General features: G+C 48.0%; 1 protein-coding gene across 1 annotated transcript; it reads left to right on the top strand.

The window, feature by feature from the left end:
• Positions 1-3,803: 3,803 nt before the first annotated feature.
• Positions 3,804-5,944, top strand: IER5 (immediate early response 5). Its single transcript, XM_045982646.1, has one exon. The coding sequence runs from the start codon at positions 4,024-4,026 to the stop codon at positions 4,975-4,977; it is 954 nt and encodes a 317-aa protein (XP_045838602.1). The 5' UTR covers positions 3,804-4,023; the 3' UTR covers positions 4,978-5,944.
• The last annotated feature ends 12,635 nt before the right edge of the window (positions 5,945-18,579 follow it).

Here is an 18,579-nt window from a genome sequence, read left to right as displayed (position 1 = left end):
TGTTATTTCCACTTTACACAATAGGCCACTGAGGCACAGAAAGGTTGAATAACTTGGGCATGACTTTCTCATTTCACTTAGACTTGAAATAACTTTCCAAAGTGACACAGCAAGTAAGTGGTGAAACAAGGTAACCTGATCTCAGAACTCTGCACTCAAGCTTTAGAAGCCCACGGGTTTGGAGTTCAATCCTACCCTCTCCACCTATAGCTGCGTGACTTGGGGGAAATTACTGGGCCTTTCAGAGTCCTAGTTTCGTGATTTACTTTCAGAACTTTATAAGGATGATAAATAATGGCTGGAAAGTGACTAACACGGTACCCGATAGACAACATCGTGATTAGAAATTCATTAAGCCAAGTGCATAATCGCCCAGTATACACGGGTATGGCCTCCCCAGTTGTTAAAATATTGTAATGGTTCCATGCTGGTTGGCAGAATGTCTGCCCCAGGCCCCTGAGTGCACCCTTTCCTGGCCACGCGGCCCCTCGTGTAGGAATCCGCTATAAACCCTGGTGCCATAAGGGCCTCCAGGATTCTGTTCTGGTGGTTACTGCCTGCGTCATACATTTGTTAAATATTCTCACTATCTTCTGGCTACAAACATGAGATGGGCTCCTGCCTTCAGTGACCGCACAGTTTGAGAGGGGCCCTGAACATGTCAGGTGCAAGAGGAGAGCAGTGCTGAGGACCATGAATGCAGGGGTAGGGGGTGAGACTCCCAGCTCATGTGGGGCAGCTTTACCAACTGCTTACTCTTTCAGTTCCCTGTTTGAATGGGTGGCGACATCCCAGATCATCATGACGGTTCCTTAAGTTTCTTTCTTTTTGTTTGTTTTTTAGTTCTTACCTCCATCTTAGTTCAGGCTTTCACAACCCTTTGCCTAGACTTTCACAAGAGTTTTATAATTGAGTGATCCTCTTTATAGTTCAGTTGTAAATTAAGTGTACTGACTGTTCTAGAATCTATTCTGTGCTTCTCTTACTCAACAACCTTAGGTAGCTCCCTGTGGCCCCATGTCCTCATTGAGACGTTCATGACCCACTGTCATATAGCTCCAGCCCCCGTTTCTAGAGTTTTCCACTTACTCTAGATGTCTGTCACATCTGCCAAATGATATGTTCCCTATACCAGATTTTGTTGCTTCTGCCACTCAGAACTTGTGGATCCTACCTCAGCATTTTTCAATACCCTCTTCAAGCATAGCTTCTTTCTCTTATCTGTTTCTTCTCTCCTCATCCTCTTCTCCCATCCCTGGGTCTTGTGTGGGGTGATATTTTCTAATTAACATACACTGATAGCTTATGTGCCAGGCTATTCTAAGAATTTCACATGTGTTACCTTGTTTTATCCTCCAAAACCTCCAAGAGGTGGGGACTATCATCTCTATTTTAAGATAGAAAAGATGGGGGTCCCTGGGTGGCTCAGTGGATTAAGCCTCTACCTTCAGCTCGGGTCATGATCTCAGGATCCTGAGATCTGGCTCTCTGCTCGGCCGAAGGCCTGCTTCCCCCTCTCTCTCTGCCTGCCTCTCTGCCTACTTGTGATCTCTCTCTCTGTCAAATAAATTTTTTTTAAAAAGTCTTAAAAAAAAAGAGAGAGAGAGAAAAGATGAAGGCACAGAGAGGTAAAATAACTTTCCAAAAGTCAAACAGCAAGAAAAAGTGGAGCTGGAATTCCAACTCAGGAAGCTTCCCTTCAAAGCCTGCATTCTTAATCAGTGTTTTATAGTGACTAATAACTCTCAAAGAAGGAGAAAATAGAAGAAATAATTTTCAAGTTATTACTCAAAGTATGTGTCTTGCTTCTGTAATTATTCATGTTACTATTTTATCTCCTTTATGCAAGCTGAAAATTCCTAGAGGGGAGGAACCTTGGGTCTCATGGCCTGGTGTCTCAATTACCATTAATAAGTTGTGGCGTCAGTTATGTTACTGAGCCATCACATCCTTTGGAGACCTCTTGACTGTGCATTGGCCATTACCAAGCCCACTTTTCACTATTTCTCCTAACCAAATATCCCACTCGGCCAAACCCTGGTATAGGATCAGGCCACCTATTCCATGTGGAGTCTAAGAAAGTTATGCTTAAGTTTATGATTCAGATTGTGGCTGAGAGTTGTCACTTTTAAAAATTTTAATTCCAGTATAGTTAACATACAGTAATATATTAGTTTCAGGTGTACAATATAGGGATTCAGCACTTCCATGTATCACCCAGTGCTCATCACAACAAATGTCCTCCCTTTTTTTTTTTTTTAAGATTTTATTTATTTATTTGAGAGTGGGAGAGGGAGCAGGAGTGGGGAGGGGCAGAGAAAGAAGCAGACTCCTCACTGAGCAGGGAGCCCCATGATGTGGGCTCAATCCCAGGACCCTGAGAACATGACCCTGAGATAATGACCTGAGCCAAAGACAGGCCCTTAACTGACTGAGCCACCCAGGAGTCATAGGTGCCCTCCTCAATCCCCACTCCCCATTTCACCCATTCCCCCCACTCTGGTAACCATCAGTTTGTTCTCTACAGGTAAGAGTTTGTTTCTTGGTTTGTCTCTGTTTTTCCTTTGCTTGTTTGTTGCGTTTCTTAAATTCCACATATGAGTGAAATCATCTGGTATCTGTCTTTCTCTGACTTATTTCACTTAGCATTACACTCTCTAGCTCCATCCAGGTCATTGCAAATGGCAAGATTTCATTCTTTTTTATGGATGAATAATATTCCATTATGTGTATGTATTATCCATTTATCTGTGGGTGATGAGAGTTGTCATTTATCTTCTGCATAGTAGGGTGGATGTGTATGTGATTTCTCCCTTTTAGAGTTGGAGAAACTAAGGTGTCCTGCAGTTCTTTACCCAGAATCATTGGCTGGTCTGTGCTGGAGCTTAGGTGAACGAACTCAGACTGACTCTCCAGCAAGCCAGGCCAGGACTCTGGGCAACCCCTGTGGTGATTCTGCCCTAAGGCCATGTACTAAGGATCCCTAGATGGACTAAGTTGTTGACTGACCAGAAAAGTCTGAAATAGTCTTCCCCTATATTTTTACCTTGACACAAAATAAAAGTATGACATCATGATGGGAACACAGGACTTCTCTATTTGTATTTTTAGAACTTGGTAGACTCCTCCAAGGGTGAACGGATCAGCCCTTGTGTTGAGGAGAATTCTCTGAGGAGGACTTGTACCGCCTTTCATTGTAACCGGTGGGATAAGTGTGTTTGAGAACAAGGTGACAGATGATGGCTTTAAGTAGAGAACCAGTAATTTCGTTGCTAGTCACAATTCCTTAATAAACAGCCCAAAACTTAGGAGCTTTTAGAACCCCCTTTTTCTTTCTTCAGGGGTCAGAATCGACCGATGCTAAGCGTGTGTGTGTGTGTGTGACTCTAGGAAGACAAGGCACTCTGCTAAATAGCTTGTGGTAAGACTATTTATTACCCAAGGGTATACTCAGATGAAAGTTCGGACGGGTTAGTTCCCTCTGGTTCTGGCTGGCCAGCCCACAAGCCAGAACCCTTAACTACACACCCCTCTCCCGCTCCGCCACCGCCCCGTCAGCCTCCGCCTCTCACCCGCCAGCCGAGCACAAGCCGGGACCCGTCCGGCCAGCACCGCACGTCGTCGCCCCCTTTAAGAGCCTGCTCCGCGGGACTAACGTTCGAATAGCCCAGGCGCCCCTCCTCGGCCTCCGATTGGCCGCGCGCGGCGCACGAGGGCGCGCCGGCCGGCCCCGGAACGGTTGGCGGCCCGTCGCGATTGGCGGTCGAAGGGCGTATATAAGGCGCCGGGCGGCCGGGCTGCCCTCAGTTAGCGACCGGACGTGGGACTGAGCTGTTTTCTGTGGTGACTGGGACGCGGGGGTCGCTGAGCGCGTCACCGGAGTCGTTTCTCTTCAACCTTCGGGTATCGAGGGTCCAGCCCCCGCCCGGACTTGTCGACGCCATCTCGCTCCCTCTCAGCTTCCGAACGTGAGCCGGGGACTCACGCCTCAGCTCGGCGCCGGCCCCGCGAAGGGGAGGCAGGATGGAGTTCAAGCTGGAGGCTCACCGCATCGTCAGCATCTCCCTGGGCAAGATCTACAACTCGCGGGTCCAGCGCGGCGGCATCAAGCTGCACAAGAACCTGCTGGTCTCGCTGGTGCTGCGCAGCGCCCGGCAGGTCTACCTGAGTGACCCGTGCCCGGGCCTCTACCTGGCCGGTCCCACGGGGAGCCCGGCGGTGCCGCCGCCGCAGCCCGGGGAGCCGGCGGCCGGGCCGCCCGCGGGCTGGGGGGAGCCGCCCCCGCCGGCCGCCCGTGCCGCCTGGCCCGACGCCGAGCCGCAGCCGGAGCGCCTCGCTGGCCCGGCCGAGCCCGCGGTCCCCGTGACGGGCGCCGGGGACACTCCTCGGGGCGGAGAGGCGGAGGCGGCGGAAGCTGCCTGGCGCCGCGTGGAGGGACCGCGCGAGGCGGCGGAGGGAGGAGCCGGGGGCCCCGCCGGAGGCTCGGACGGCTTCCCCGAGGGGCCCCGTGGGGCGCGCCGTCCCTGCGGCTGCCCCCTGGGAACGGAGGAGCGGCCGGGGCCGCTGGGTGCGTGCCCCCGACTTGGCTGCTGCTGCGCGCCGCGGCCCGCCGTGGACGAGTCCCCAGCACCGCCCGCCGTCGGCCCCCGGAAGCGCGGCGCGGCGGGCGTGGGTGGCGGCCCCGGGGACTGCCCAGCGCCCGGTTCCAGCCCGAGGAAGAAGCCGCGCCGGAACTCGGAGGAGCAGCCGGGCGGGGCGGCGGAGGAGGAGGAGATGGAGACCGGTAACGTGGCTAACCTCATTAGCATCTTCGGTTCCAGCTTCTCGGGACTCTTGCGGAAAAGCCCCGGGGGCGGCCGGGAGGAAGCCGAGGGAGAGGAGAGCGGTCCGGAAGCCGCGGAGCCCGGGCAGATCTGCTGCGATAAGCCGGTGCTGAGAGACATTAACCCTTGGAGCACAGCCATCGTGGCCTTCTGAGCCCCCGCGCCCCCGTCGGAAGGAGGTTGAGCAGCGGGTGGCCCCGACGTGAGGCTGCGAGGACGGCCCAGGGACCCGGAGGCGCTGGGCGCGGGGCGGAGACCGCGCGTGCTGCCGGGCAGCACGGACTGCCCTGGGGCTCGGCCCCGCGGCGCCAAGCCTGCCTGCGGTCTCCCCTGGAGACTTGGGCGTGTGAGGCTTGTCGCCAGGGGACGATCGTTCACTTTTGTGTAGTGTTAATGTGTGTGTACGTCTGTTCGTCTCGTTAAGACTATTTCGTCCTTCTGGAATGCATCACCCCTTTCCCAGGGCTTAGGAGACTGGGGGCAGACAGGGACTTTCCTCTGCCGGCAGCACCGAGGAGGAAGCGGCTGAGAGCGCCGGCGCTGGGGAGTTCCCCTTTCGTACTCCGGGGAGGAAGGGACTTTACACACACCCCTCACATGAAAGCTAGCACCGCACCGGTGCCAGGAGTGGCATTTCCTCACAGGATTTCCTAAAACTAGAGGGATTTAGTCTGGGGTAGAGGCTTGGATTCTTTCTCTCCCCCACCCTCCCATCTCACTAAAAAACGTTTATACCCTGTGATTACTCGGGGAAAAGGGAATATGAGCGGCCCTTGTCTTCCCCACAGGGAAAAAAAAAAAAAAGCTTGATGAACTTCACAGAAGAGTTCAAGCTTGGAAATATGGAGTTTATAGAGAATAGATATATTTTTAAAAGCTCTAGATCAGAACTACTACACAGTGCTTTTAAAAAGTGTTTAATGAAACAAAAGTTTACAGACAAGCCCTAAGTGGAAAGACGTTATGGTTTTGTAGATACGGTGACTCCAGTCTTTGTTGTATAAAGGTTGGGGGAGCTGACAAGGTTTTTGTACAGTATTTTCTCCTTCGTTGTATTGATTTTTGTATAAAAATGTAACTTTACGTGTTTAACACGTATTAAATATTTTGAAGCAACTTAATTGCCTCCTTGTCTGTAATCACCTGTCTGGGTTGGGAGAGAAGTGGGAGGAGGGGAACTATGCTCTGGCCTGGAAAAGTGTGGTTCTCAGTATCAGTCATGCACAGACTGGGGACATTGTTTGCTGACTTCACTAAGTACCAAGAAAGACCCCTTTACAGTTTCTCCCCTGGATGGGAGAATAGCTATTAGATACTAGTATCAGTGGCCGGCCAGTTTCTTGAAACCCGTCACTGCAACTGCTTTTTTAAAAGTCAGTTCAGCCCAATTTGATTTCCTACAGGCCAATCTAATGGTGTGTTATTAAATAACTTTAGTGCCAACTTTTGAAGCTCTTCCCATATGAAAAATGTTTTCATAACAACTACCTTTTAGTACCCTGTTAAACTATATAACGGGTTATCTTTCCGTTTTGTTACTGAAATAAACTAATACATGAGGGAAGCTGATGAGGCTGACTTGCCAAGTTGGTCAGATCCTCCCTGCAGTCCAGTGGATGTCAGGATGGAATTTTCAATTTTTTTTTTTTTTTTTTTGTTTTATCTGTAGAAAGTAAATGCATCAGTGAAAGGAAATTGCTTGTGTCAAATTAGATAAGGAAGGAGGGCTAGGCAAATTCAACTTAGCAAAACTTCCTGGTTTGCTCCCGGTATTTGGGTCTTGGTAAACACTTAGCTGATGACAGTCAAATCATCCGTTGATTTTACTATAATCACTGCATTTAAGAGTGCTTTTTGTCTAAAGCAAATATTCAGTGTTTGAAAGGTATTCATTAATCTATTTCAAAAGCAAATCAATTAGAAGGCTCTCTTAAAATATTGTTGCCAGTACTTTAAACGCTGGTATTGGTTTATAACAGCTTATAAATAAACAGGGTGTTTAAGAGATGGGGCAATTTGAGGTTAGACAAAGCTTTAAGTAAGGGTTATGACCTTACTTAGAGAAGGAGCAAATAAATGGTGCTTTGGTGTTCCTAAAGTCTCTTCTGTCATAGCTGAGTATGTGCTTTGACTTCATGACAAATCTATTAGTGATTCATTAAGTAGAAGAAACTTTCTGCTTTATGCTCTATCACCTTAATAGTATATTCTTAGAATTAAACCTTGTCTAATCAGTCTTATTAAAATTGACATGTTTTTCTTTCAGAGATTAGCTACTTGAGTTCTGTGGTAGCCCCAAGATATCCATTTGAGTGCTGACTCTTTAAACTGAAGAGGGGGTCCAGGGCCTGAATTTTGCAAACATTTCTTGTTGCTAGAAAGTAATTATGCTTGAGCAGCTATCTCAGTGCATTTTTTATACTTGAAAGGAGGTAACATTTGGTGTGTTTAATGATATATTTTGGATAAGACTAAAGTTCCTATTGATGTTTTCACGTTAAGATGAACCACAGGACCATGTTTCTGTTTATTTTAGATAATGTAAATGGACATATTTGATGTAGCTTTGTAGGAAATCTGAAAACAGCATTGTTTTTGTTGTGGGAATGTTGCAGAAGCAATGTAGTGTAATGGTTAGAGCATAGGCTCTGGAGCCACACTTCTGGGTTTGTATCTCGGCTTTGCTACTTACTAGCTGACGAACTCCAGATTACTTTCTTTTTCTCTGCCTCAGTTTTCCCAAATGTGAAATTGAGATAATTAGATCTACCTCAAAGGGCTGTGAAAATTAATGAGTTAATCCCCTGAAATTCCTTAGAAAAGTGAACAGACATAGTGAGCAGCATTTAGTTACCATTATTAACTTAGAAGTGAATTTTGTGTATAAGATATATTACTGTCAAAGAATTGTGTATATTTGTAAGAAAGGCGAGTAAGGGAGAATCTAAACTTAGCCTATCTGTGAATGCTGGGTTCTTTTATTCTCTGAACACTTGGCAGTTACAAAGCCTAGTTGCATCAGCATGGTTTTGTTCTGTGTGTCTTACACCGACTCTGACTTTCCTGATTGTATCAACTCTATTTTCAGGGAGGAGTAAGCAGGAGTGAAAACACTCATGGAGCAAAGATCTTGTTGACAAACAAATGCTTTCTGTGGGATGAGTAAAGAAAAAAAAAATAGCCCATAGAGTTATTTTTAGCCTGAATTGCTTGGGCATAGAATGTTTCTTAAGCCATGTTAATTGATAGGTCCCGGAAAAGAAACTTCCTAGTGCCAGGATAGGGTTATCACACACATCTAAATCAGATTGACTGTGGCTAGAAATGCAGCTATAGCTGTAGTACCTAACCACTTGACCACTCTGGGAGGGACCTCTTCTCTTGATCAAATTAACCTTAGCTGTGGTCTAGGAAAAAAAAAATTTTTTTTGAGTGCCATGTAAAAACTAGTTGTTTAAAGTGCTTTAAAAAAATTATTTGTGAGAGCACAAGCAGGGGAAGGGGCAGAGGGAGATGGGGAAGCAGACTACCGGCCAAGCAGGGAGCCCAATACAGGGCTTGATCCCAGGACTCTAGGATCATGACCCAAGCTGAAGGCAGAGACCCAACTGACTGAGCCACCCAGGTGTCCATTTAAAGTGCTTTTTGATGAATACTCCAAGAAGATCACATTGATAATGAAGAAAGGTGATAAGCTTTAGTATAATGCTTCTTAACCATGTCACTTTAAACCTATGTTCCCTCTCAGAAATCATTGAATGTATTTGGGAAAAGGAACTAATGATGGAAAGCTTGAACTGCCCCTTCAGGTGACTGGATTTTCCTGAAGGCACTTAGTAGAGTTAGAAGAACCCTTCTAACCCTATCATTCATTACTGATTGGATTTGGGGATGAGAAGTGGAAAGGAATGGGCTATTTAGCAACATTGGTAGAATTCTTCTCAGACTAAAGATACAGTAAATATTGGGAACGGAATTAATGACTAAACTCCTCCATTTTATCACTGGATTAGTCTCAGTCTCTTACCTCAACTTGCTGGGCATGACATCTCAGAGCCTGTGAGATAGGGTTGAAAGGCTAATACCCACTGCGACATGCAGTTTGATGGACATTTATTCCCTTACACTTTTTTAAAAAGTAGAGTTAGTTCAGTTCACTGAATAACCAAAGAACTTCTGATCTCTTGCCCTAAATATTCTTGTCCTGTTTGTGAATTTTTTTATTCTTGTAGGCTTGCTTTTATCCCAGCAGTTATTGAAAGAAGACGAGAATGAAAAGAAACAGTGATCCCACCCTCCCGTGACTATGAAAGGATCCATTACTATTAGGTGCAGAACTCCGGTGGGAGTGAGGTCTGCTTCCCAGGATTCCTGGCACTCTTTCCAGTAATGAGCAGTTTGTTTCCCAGCCTTTGAACCATTATTCACATTTAAAATTCTACCCAGTGGAAAGCCTTGGGAGGAAAAATACAGTGGAAGCAGAATTGATGTTAGGAACCATTGTGATCTTAACTCATGTCCTTGGAGTTCTTTCGTAACAATTCCTGAGGGTATGGAGAAGAGAATATGTGAGAGCAAAAAGTCTAAAAGGATACCCGCATCTAGTAGAATGCCTCCTTCCTGATCCAAACACAGTTTTTCCCAATGCCTGCCACCCACCCCTCCCCCAAGCAGGAACGAGGATTTTAAAAATAAAACCCTTCTCCAGCTCTCTCTCAGAGGAATATAGCCCAAAGCGTCTTTGCTGGACTATATCCTGGGGTTTATCTCAGACATTTGGAATCTTACAAGCAGGGAGGGAGAAGCCTCCTGGGACTGCATTCCTAAGAGGGCCTCTCCCTCTCCCCTACTCCGAGGATCAGCAGCATCTTGCACCACTGAATGCTGCTGGCTGAGGGGCAGGTGAGTGAGTACTGGCTATCAGCTTCCACAAACGGCAGGAGGAAGGGCTGATCTGGTCGCTGTCTCTGCCACTGAGCATCTTCAGCAGGTGATTCTCTTAATGGTCTAGCGTAAAGTAGGCCCATGGTGCTTCTTGATAAATCTACTTACTTTATCAAATGAAGTTTTCTGGGGTCTGGTCTCAAGAAGCCCCCATGCCTGTGTGACAAGCCACATCCCTAACTTAAAGAATGAAGGTAAGACCCAGCTTTCCCCTGTGTACCCGTTTGGCACCAAGTCAGCCCTGGTCACCCTCTGCTTTCTCCCTATGAACTTGGGCCTTCCTAGTGCCAGGATTGGGGCCACAGCCCGTCATTCTACTAGATGCCAGGGCAAGGCTCCCTTCAGTTTTTCTAGAACTCAGGGATGTGCCAAATGCCATGTGTTCCCACCTGCTGGTTTTTTGCTCCATTTGATCTCTCAAGTCTTGGGGCAGGGCAGCTCTTGGAAACTTGCTTTCTCTAAGGTAAAAGAAAACCATTCTTTTCCCTTTGCTCAAAGCACTGACGTTGTCTCTGAGGAGCAGGATTTCCTTTGGTTACTCTCCATACTTGATCCCTTTCCTGGATCCCATTTGAGTTTTTCTCCGGGTTGATCCACATCTGCGTGGCTCGCTCTTTCTAGCCAGTCCCAGCATCACCCTGCCCTGTGGCCCAGATACTTCTTTCAGTGCTCTAGTTGTCTAGCCTGTCTCTCTGGGTCCTAGTCCTCCCTCCACCGTCTCCTGAGGACACTCACATTCATTGTTTACCTGGGGAAGAGTCTGAGTGCCGGGGAAGAGCTGTGATGGGGAATGCTACGGCCAGCTAAGATGCAGCTGAGTTGGGTTTCCTGACCTTGAGGCACGCAGAATCTCTGGAGACTCTACGCCCCGATATCAAGCCACAGCTGTGGTAGCTGGTCGCCCAATCCCGGTGCCTCACCAGACCCCCAATTCCATCATAATAGCAGGGGGTGGGTTTGGGAGTATCCATCTAGAAACAGGAGCAGCTGCTGAAAAACAGTCTGGCTTGTGGCCAGATGAAGGGAAGGAGAGGCAAAGCCAGGGGAGCCCAAACTTGGGCTACACAGCATTTCTGCTCCCCCTTTCCTGGAACTGCATGTGCCGCTTTTTAGAACAGATAATGAATCACAGAGCTGCTCTGATGAAGAAATCCAAAAGGGCCTCTTCGCCTTGTCTCCCCCGTCCAGGTTTTGATTAATAGAAACTTTTTACAGTAGGTTACCAGAAATGGGAGTAGGGGAATAGTTACAAGCCCGCTGGAATCCTGAAGCACTGGTGGCCGGTGGGGAGTAAGTGAGACCAGACCGTGGGAAGAGATCCTGTACTGTAGGCTGGGCGGGGGGGGGGGGGGTGTCAGTCATTGCGAGGAATCATCACCGAGTCAAGTTGTCCTGCTCAAAAGGTCTGCTGTGAGCCGAGTGAACCCAGGGCAGGAGCACCCCCCCCCACATCCCCCCCCCCCAGCTTTTCTCAAGCTGCACACGTTTTCTTGAGACAATTTCCAAGTCCTATTTTTGGTTTGGAAAAGGGTGAAAGTGCCTTGGCATCTGCATTTATCAGCTTGCTCTCTGTGTGTAACCTACTTTAGAGACTGGAGTCGCTTTTATTTTTATGGCTATGGGAGAAATCCCTGAGAGCAAACATTCAGTTTCAGAAGCTGAACTTAAGGGACATGGGACACTATGTTGAGGTGGTTATTACTCTATGATTTCTGTGGTTTTCTCCCCGCCCCCACCCCACCCCACCCCACCCCACTTCCTCTTCACAATGTCTTTTTAAAAGGTGCTTCTAATCTGCACAGCTAAGAACAGTTGTAAAGATGCTTTGTGGGGGCGATTCCGGCATGTGGGCTGGACCAGCTGTCTGCTTCCCAACCTTTGAGTCACCTCAGCGTCAGGGATCTGGCCTCCTAACATGGAGCTTGCAGCTTCTGGAGGCTCCTGAACCTGCCTATGAGAGAAGGAGACAGAGAGGGGGAGAGTCTCCTATTTATCAGTCAGGAAAGAGTAAATAAGATCTAGAAAGTGAGTAGGTGGTCTTGAGCAGTCAGGTGAGAACCCAAGCAGAGGCAGTGTTAGAATTCACACCGGACCAGTCCTTGGGACCCCTCTGAGCAAAGAAGTTGCGGACCAGAATCTGAAATGTGACTTCACTCTTTGGAGAATCATTCATTTTTCTTGGTTTCTATTTATAGTCCAAAAAAAAAAAAAAAAAGAAAGAAAGAAAAGAAAGGATCCACTTGCCTCACAATTGTGAGGTGGTTAAATTAGTGTTTGTAAAGCAAAGCTAGAAGATATAAACAACCCAGCCCTGGGGCCTATCAATCAAGTGTTCATAGGAACACCCAGAAGGAATTCATCAATGGGGAACACAAAAATGCAAACAATAGCATCCTGGTTCTCAAGTTGGATTAAATTCCAGATGAGCTGCAAAAACAACGCAGGAAAACCCCCAGGAAACCTGACAGTAGTCAAGGGTGATCTAGCCCCTTGCTTCTCAAAGTACTGTCTATGGACCAGCAACATGGGTATCAGCTGGGAGTTTACCAGAAATGCAGAATCTCAGGCCCTTCACCACACCTACTGAATCTGCATTTTAACAAGGTCCCCCAGGTGATCCGTCTGCACATTAATATCTAAAAAGGAGATCTGTCCACCAATCTCTGGGTGAAGTGGAAACTTCTCACCTTGAGGTCACTCAAGACCTAGGTTCCCCAAACTATTCCTTCCCTCTTGATGCCTCCTGCCATAGGGTATTGCCTGCAGGCTTGTGGGGGTGGGGAGGCTTTTCTAATGGGCTCCCTGGGGGGGCGTGGCCAACTTTAGGGTTGATTCTTAGAGCTAAGGGGGCCCAGGTCATGATCTCAGGGTCCTGGTCATGATCTCAGGGTCCTGGGATGGAGCCCCACATTTGGCTCTCTGCTCAGCAGAGAGTGCTTAACAGAGTCTCTGCCTGCCTCTCTGCCTACTTGTGATGTCTCTCTCACTCTGCCAAATAAATAAATAAAATCTTAAAAAAAAAAGAGAGAAGAGGGGGCACCTGGGTGGCTCAGTGGGTTAAGCTGCTGCCTTCGGCTCAGGTCATGACCCCAGGGTCCTGGGATCGAGTCCCGCATCGGGCTCTCTGCTCAGCAGGGTGCCTCCCTCTCTCTCTCTGCCTGCCTCTCTATCTACTTGTGATCTCTCTCTGTCAAATAAAGAAATAAAATCTTTTAAAAAAAAAAAAAAGGAGAGAAGAAAGAAGAGAAAAGAAACTCTCCGAGCTAGAGCTAGAAAGAAGGGCCAAAGCAATAAAAGGAAAGCCTAGAGGTAGGAGCTGGAGGAGGAAGAGGACCGCTGCTAGCAGGAACAGTTTGCGGAGAGGGAAGTTAAGGAAAACGAGAACAAAGAAAAGGTCCTCGAGCCAAAGATGGTTACTGATGAATTTTCAGAGCGGTTCTGGTAGAACATGGGAGGGAAAAAATCCAACTATAAAGTTGTGGAGTGAAGGATGTGAAGGCTCTGGCTGCCCCCAAAAACTTTGGCATAAAAGGCAAAAGAGAACCAGGATGACCACTAGAGAGGTCAGTTGAAAGGGCCTTGTGCATGTCGTAGGACCGAACCAACCAGAAACAACCAAACTGAGGGGAATGGGGCTTGAATATATAAACTGCTTAAGTATGCATCTCTTATCAGAAAGAATAAACACTTTCTTCTCCTTCTCCTGTCAAATAAAAGGAGACTAGAGACACTAATAAATCACTCAAGGGACCTTGTTAGTATCCGCAGCCAGCACTCTCTTCCTCATTCTCAGCCCACGAAGACTCTTGCAGCTTGAAACTCCAACATACCGGTTGGCAAGGTTAACACACACGTGAAAGGATCCTGGAGGATAAAGGATCACTCTCCCAGACCCCAGCGACACTGGCTACTCATCTAAAGTTCTCTATTTCTGATGCTTCATCCTCTTTACATATCAAAACATCAGAATGCAGGCATGTTTTAGGAGGAAAGCAAAAGTTGGGGCTCTTGACAGCAGAAGCGCATGCGCGCACGCACACACACACACACACACACACACACACACACACACACACACACACCCCGGTAATCTGTTCTCATTTGGAAAGCCAGTTATGAATGAGCGTGGTTTCCTGGGTAAGAAATGTTCTCTTCCTTCCCTTCCAAGCAAGTCTGACCTCATCTGTCATTTTCAGTGTTATGGAGGATTAGTCTGAGGCTGAGAACAGGTTGAGACATGCCCCACAAAGAGGCTCCAGATCCTGAGAGAAGCAGGAGGGAAGCCGAGCAGTTTTAGGCCTCTCAAGGCAACGATGAGAATCGGGAGTGGGAGAGGAGAGGGGTGGACGGATGGGGAAGGCAAGAGAGACAGATGTCTGTGGTGATTTCAAAAGAAACACCAGACTAAAATAAACTTCGAGTCAGAAAACAGGAAGAAAGGAAGAATGCGAGAAGAGGAAAGGTAATGGACTGAGAACCTCAGTGTGTTTGAGAAAACACAGCCCCATCCAGATGGAGGAACAGCATTATCCCCCAGCAAAGTCTTCTGGAGCGGGGGCGGAGGGGTTGCAAAAGGGGTAATAGCTCTACGTGGTAGCGGGATCATTTGCTGCGAAAGCTATGAAAGTCACAAAGCGACATCGTTGTTGGACCTCCGTCCCAGTTTCTGAAAGGGTGAGAGGAGGCCCTGGCCCATGCCTCTTTGCCTGCCTAGACAGTCAACCCAGAGCTCAAAATTCCTTCAGTCTGTTTGCTTTCTGTCCTCATTAGCTGAAGCTATTTCTAAAAACAAACAGATCATCTCCTCTCGCAGATTCCTTGGTGGCCCTTTCCCCACTGCTATCTGCGCCCAAGGCCTTCTCCTCACTTCTCTGTGCTGCTTCGACTCAAGTTCTGTCTCAGACGCCAGGGCTGCGGACATCGCTTCACCTCTCTCCTTTGCCAACACATCCAAACACTTGCTAGAGCTCATAGCATCGCCTCCAAAGCCAAGCTCATTTCCATTCTTCCTTCTCACTGCCACCTTCTTCCTTCTTTCCTTCAAGCCCTTCAGTCTCTTCTCCCTCTTTCCCCCAACACCTCCCCCACCCCCACGCCAACCTGGTATCTAATTACTCATCTGACAATGTCGTTTTGGTGTTGTTATCAGTCTCTGACTCAGAAGCCTCAAATGACTTTCCATATTCTCTATGAACTCCTCTGCCTGCCATTCAGTTTTTTCAGTCAACCATCATTTCTTGTCTACTCAGCACCAGGCGCTGAGTACAAAGTTGAGTTAAGAAACTGATATCTAGTGAGGAGATCAGTAGAAAACTCATTACAATTCAGACGTGATACTACGATATTGCAGGAATATTGATGAGGGGTGTTTAACCCAGACAGAGAGGGTCAGAGAAGGAGTCCTGGGATGAGGAGGTTATTTCTGTGCTGATTTTCAAAAGGCTAGTTGGAGTGAGCTAAATGGGAAGGGAATGGAAAAACATTCCAGGCAGACCCAGGTGCATGTGCAAAGGCCCTGAGGCCAGAGAGATGGTAGTATCTGGATATCACAAATGCTTTATTCTGGCTGGAGCATGGCTATGGAGAGGGACAGGGTCCCAAGGATTAGAAGTCAGACTACAAAAGGCTAGGCATGCCATGGGAGGGTTTTGGTTTCATTTGGAAATTTAGGGGCAAGGGGAGGGAGGCTTTTGAGCAGATTTACACTTAGATCCATCATTGCCTATAATGTGGAGACAGAACTAGGAGTGGCAGAGAGGAAAGACTGGAGGCAGGCTAAGGCAGGGGCCAGTAGGGGGCTGTTCAGCGAACCACGTGGGGACTCTCTGGGGCCAACAGCAGCAATGGCAATTCACCTGAGGTACCTATTATACACTGTTATGGACACGTTTGTTAGTTTCCCGAAATTCCTTACCTCTCCCTTCCTCACTGGATTATAAATTTTTGAAAGATAAATGCTGGAACTTACTCGATCTTTTTTTTGTTTGTTTAAAGATTTTATTTATTTATTTATTAGAGAGAGAGAGATAGAGCACAAGCAGGAGGGGCAGAAGGAGAGGGAGAAGCAGGCTCCCCATTAGCAGGGAGCCTGATGCAGGACTCGATCCCAGGACCCTGGGATCATGACCTGAGCCAAAAGCAGACGCTTACCTGCTTACTCGACTGAGCCACCAGGGCGCCCCATCAGGTCTTAATCTTATCCATGTGAGAGCCTTTCTGTGTCCGGATCTGCAATGATAGCAGTTGAACCAGAAAAAAATAAGAAGTGGGGTGAGGGGGAACTAGCCTAGAGGCAGTAGGCAGGAGAGAGCTCACAGCCAAAAGAGAGAAAGGAATGTGAGGTTTCTTTTGGTCCAACCACATTTCCTGCAGCCCAGCTGGGTTCCCCCTCCAGTTTCTGAGAAGCAAATTCTGAATCACCTTTCTTCCTAAATTCTCCTCCCCTCAAAGGATTCAAAGGCTCTAAGGGTATTGGAGTAGGGAGGGTAGAAGGACCATCTGATGCTTTCCCCTTCTCACAAGGTAGACAAAGAGCAGTGATGTTGACAATGGCCAAGCTGGGAAGAATGTAGCCAGAACAGAGCCTTCTGCCTCTCAGCCCTGGAGCCTTGCTTCCAGTGAGGGTGGAATTTCACTTGGAAGGTGGGTAGAGGGTGGTGAAATTAGTCTTGAGAAGCTGGGTGGGAGGCAGCCTTGAAGGAAGGCAGCCTCCTCTTAGGCAGTGAATAGAATCAAATCATTGAAGGTACTTCTCTGGTTACAGGCTGTCCTGTAGGTAATTGCTTGTTTATTCCCTCCCAATTCTTAGAGGCTGTTGGACTCCTGCTGCTCTGGGAGTTGTGGGCTTACTGAACCCCCCCTTTACTCTCACCTTCTCCACTGCACTGAACCCACTGGGAAGGAACAAAGACCAGAGTTCAAGTTCTAATGAGGTCTCCAGTGAGGTAGAGGTGATTGTCTTCATTTGGTCCCAGGCAGAGAGAGGTATTGAAATCCCAGAACCAGCCTTTAAATTGGCTGTTGGCCTGGTGCTCAGAATGAGTACCCCAGGGAGGTGGGCAGGCCTGGTTACGGGCTTTCTGGGACAGGGGCTTGAAGTGCAAGCTGTCCTACTGGGCTCGTTTCTTCCCCCACCAATAACAGTTCCCTTCCCCAGGGAGGGCATTTGAGTGCTGTGATTTAGGAAATCCTTGGAAGTCAGAGTGGATTAAAGACATGATAAACACAAAAATGCAACCAGTACTCCTAAAGAAACCAGTGGAAGATAAGTGACCCCTTGTACCTGGCTATATATGTGGTAAGAATTTGGACTTGTTCCCCAAAAAGGACAGAGAGATGATAGTCCCCTCAATAACAAGGGGTTTTTTTTGCATTTCCATTGCAAGGAAGGATCATGAACTGGTTTAAGTAGGACTCTGAGCCTCTGGAGACCTGTGATTCTGTGAAATCCTTTGGCACCTTGCTAGGGAAAGCCATATCTTTTCCTAATTAAAGTGCATTATCACTTGTTTACAAACGGTTAGGGCTACAATAAACTAACCCTTAGGAGATCACAGGTCAAACAAACACACAAACAAAGATAACTTACTACAGGATGTCAATAAGAACCTAATTGAAGAGTTAATCATTGCTTCTCTTTAGGGTTATTAGGTCCTTAAGGAGTCCTTTCTGTTCCAGTTCAGTTCTCCCCTTTGGCCAGGGCCCCAGGGAGGCAATCAGAGTCCTTAGGTAGAAGGAAGAACAGCCATCTCCAGTGGCATCCGAGGCATCTCTGCCCCTTCCTTCCCTCCACTCTACCCTGCTGTCAGCAATCCTTGGGGCTCCCCCAACTGCCAGTGTTTTGCCAAGATTCCCCTGTCTGGACCACTTTCCCCGTATACCTGCCGGGGCAAAGAATCTTCAGAAACACTTCTCCTTTGCTATAATTATTGGTTCACATGTTTCTTTTCCCGACCGGACTGTGCCCCCCCTACCTCAACATCGCATTCATCTTTTACCCCCACAACCTAGATCAGAACCTAGCACGCGGTGAGTACTTCCCAGGAGCCCACGGGATGCTCTCCGGGGAGGCTCAAGTCTGGGTTCGGCCCTTCCCGTTCTGTATGACTTTCAGCAAGTCATTTCATCGTTCTGAGTTTTAGCTTCTTCGTTTTAAAATAAATCCTGCCAATTCCAACTCACACGGTTACGAATTAAAAATGAGACAAGTGTGGAAGCGCTGAACACAACGCCAGGTGGTGGAGGTGGTCGGAGGGGCGCTGGGCTCCTAGAGCACACATACTTGTCTTCTCGTTGGCTCAGGCTGCCACAACAACATACCACAGACGGCGGGGGGGGGGGGGCTTAAACAAAAGAAATTTATTTTCTCACAGTTTGGGAGGATGGAAGTCTGAGATCAGGGTGCCAACACAGTTGGGTTCTAGTGAGGGCTCCCTTCCTGGCTTGCAGATGGCTGCTTTGTCATTGTGTTCTCACGTGGTAGTGGTGGGGCTCCATCTCTCTTTGCTTCTTCTTCTAGGACCACAGCCCTGATGAACTCATTTAACCTTGAATTACCTCTCCTAAAGACCCTGTCTCCAGATATAGTCACGCTGGGAGTCAGGGCTTCAACGTCCGCATGGAGGGAAATGCCAACAGGGACACAATTCAGTCTGCAGTAATGTGAAAGGCGACTCATCAACACACAGAACCCATCAGTCCTGCCTCCACAGTCCCCCAGCTTACAGATCTGGTCTCCTCCTGAGTCCAGGCACCCTGTTGTCTTGTTCTCTGGACCATAGATGGTCTCTCTAGCCCACTATCAACACTTATT

This window comes from Meles meles, chromosome 17 (genome assembly GCF_922984935.1).
Source record: "Meles meles chromosome 17, mMelMel3.1 paternal haplotype, whole genome shotgun sequence".
NCBI classification, from domain to species: domain Eukaryota; kingdom Metazoa; phylum Chordata; class Mammalia; order Carnivora; family Mustelidae; genus Meles; species Meles meles.
Note: the sequence above shows the minus strand (reverse complement) of the source record. Positions and strands in the feature narration are given on the sequence as shown.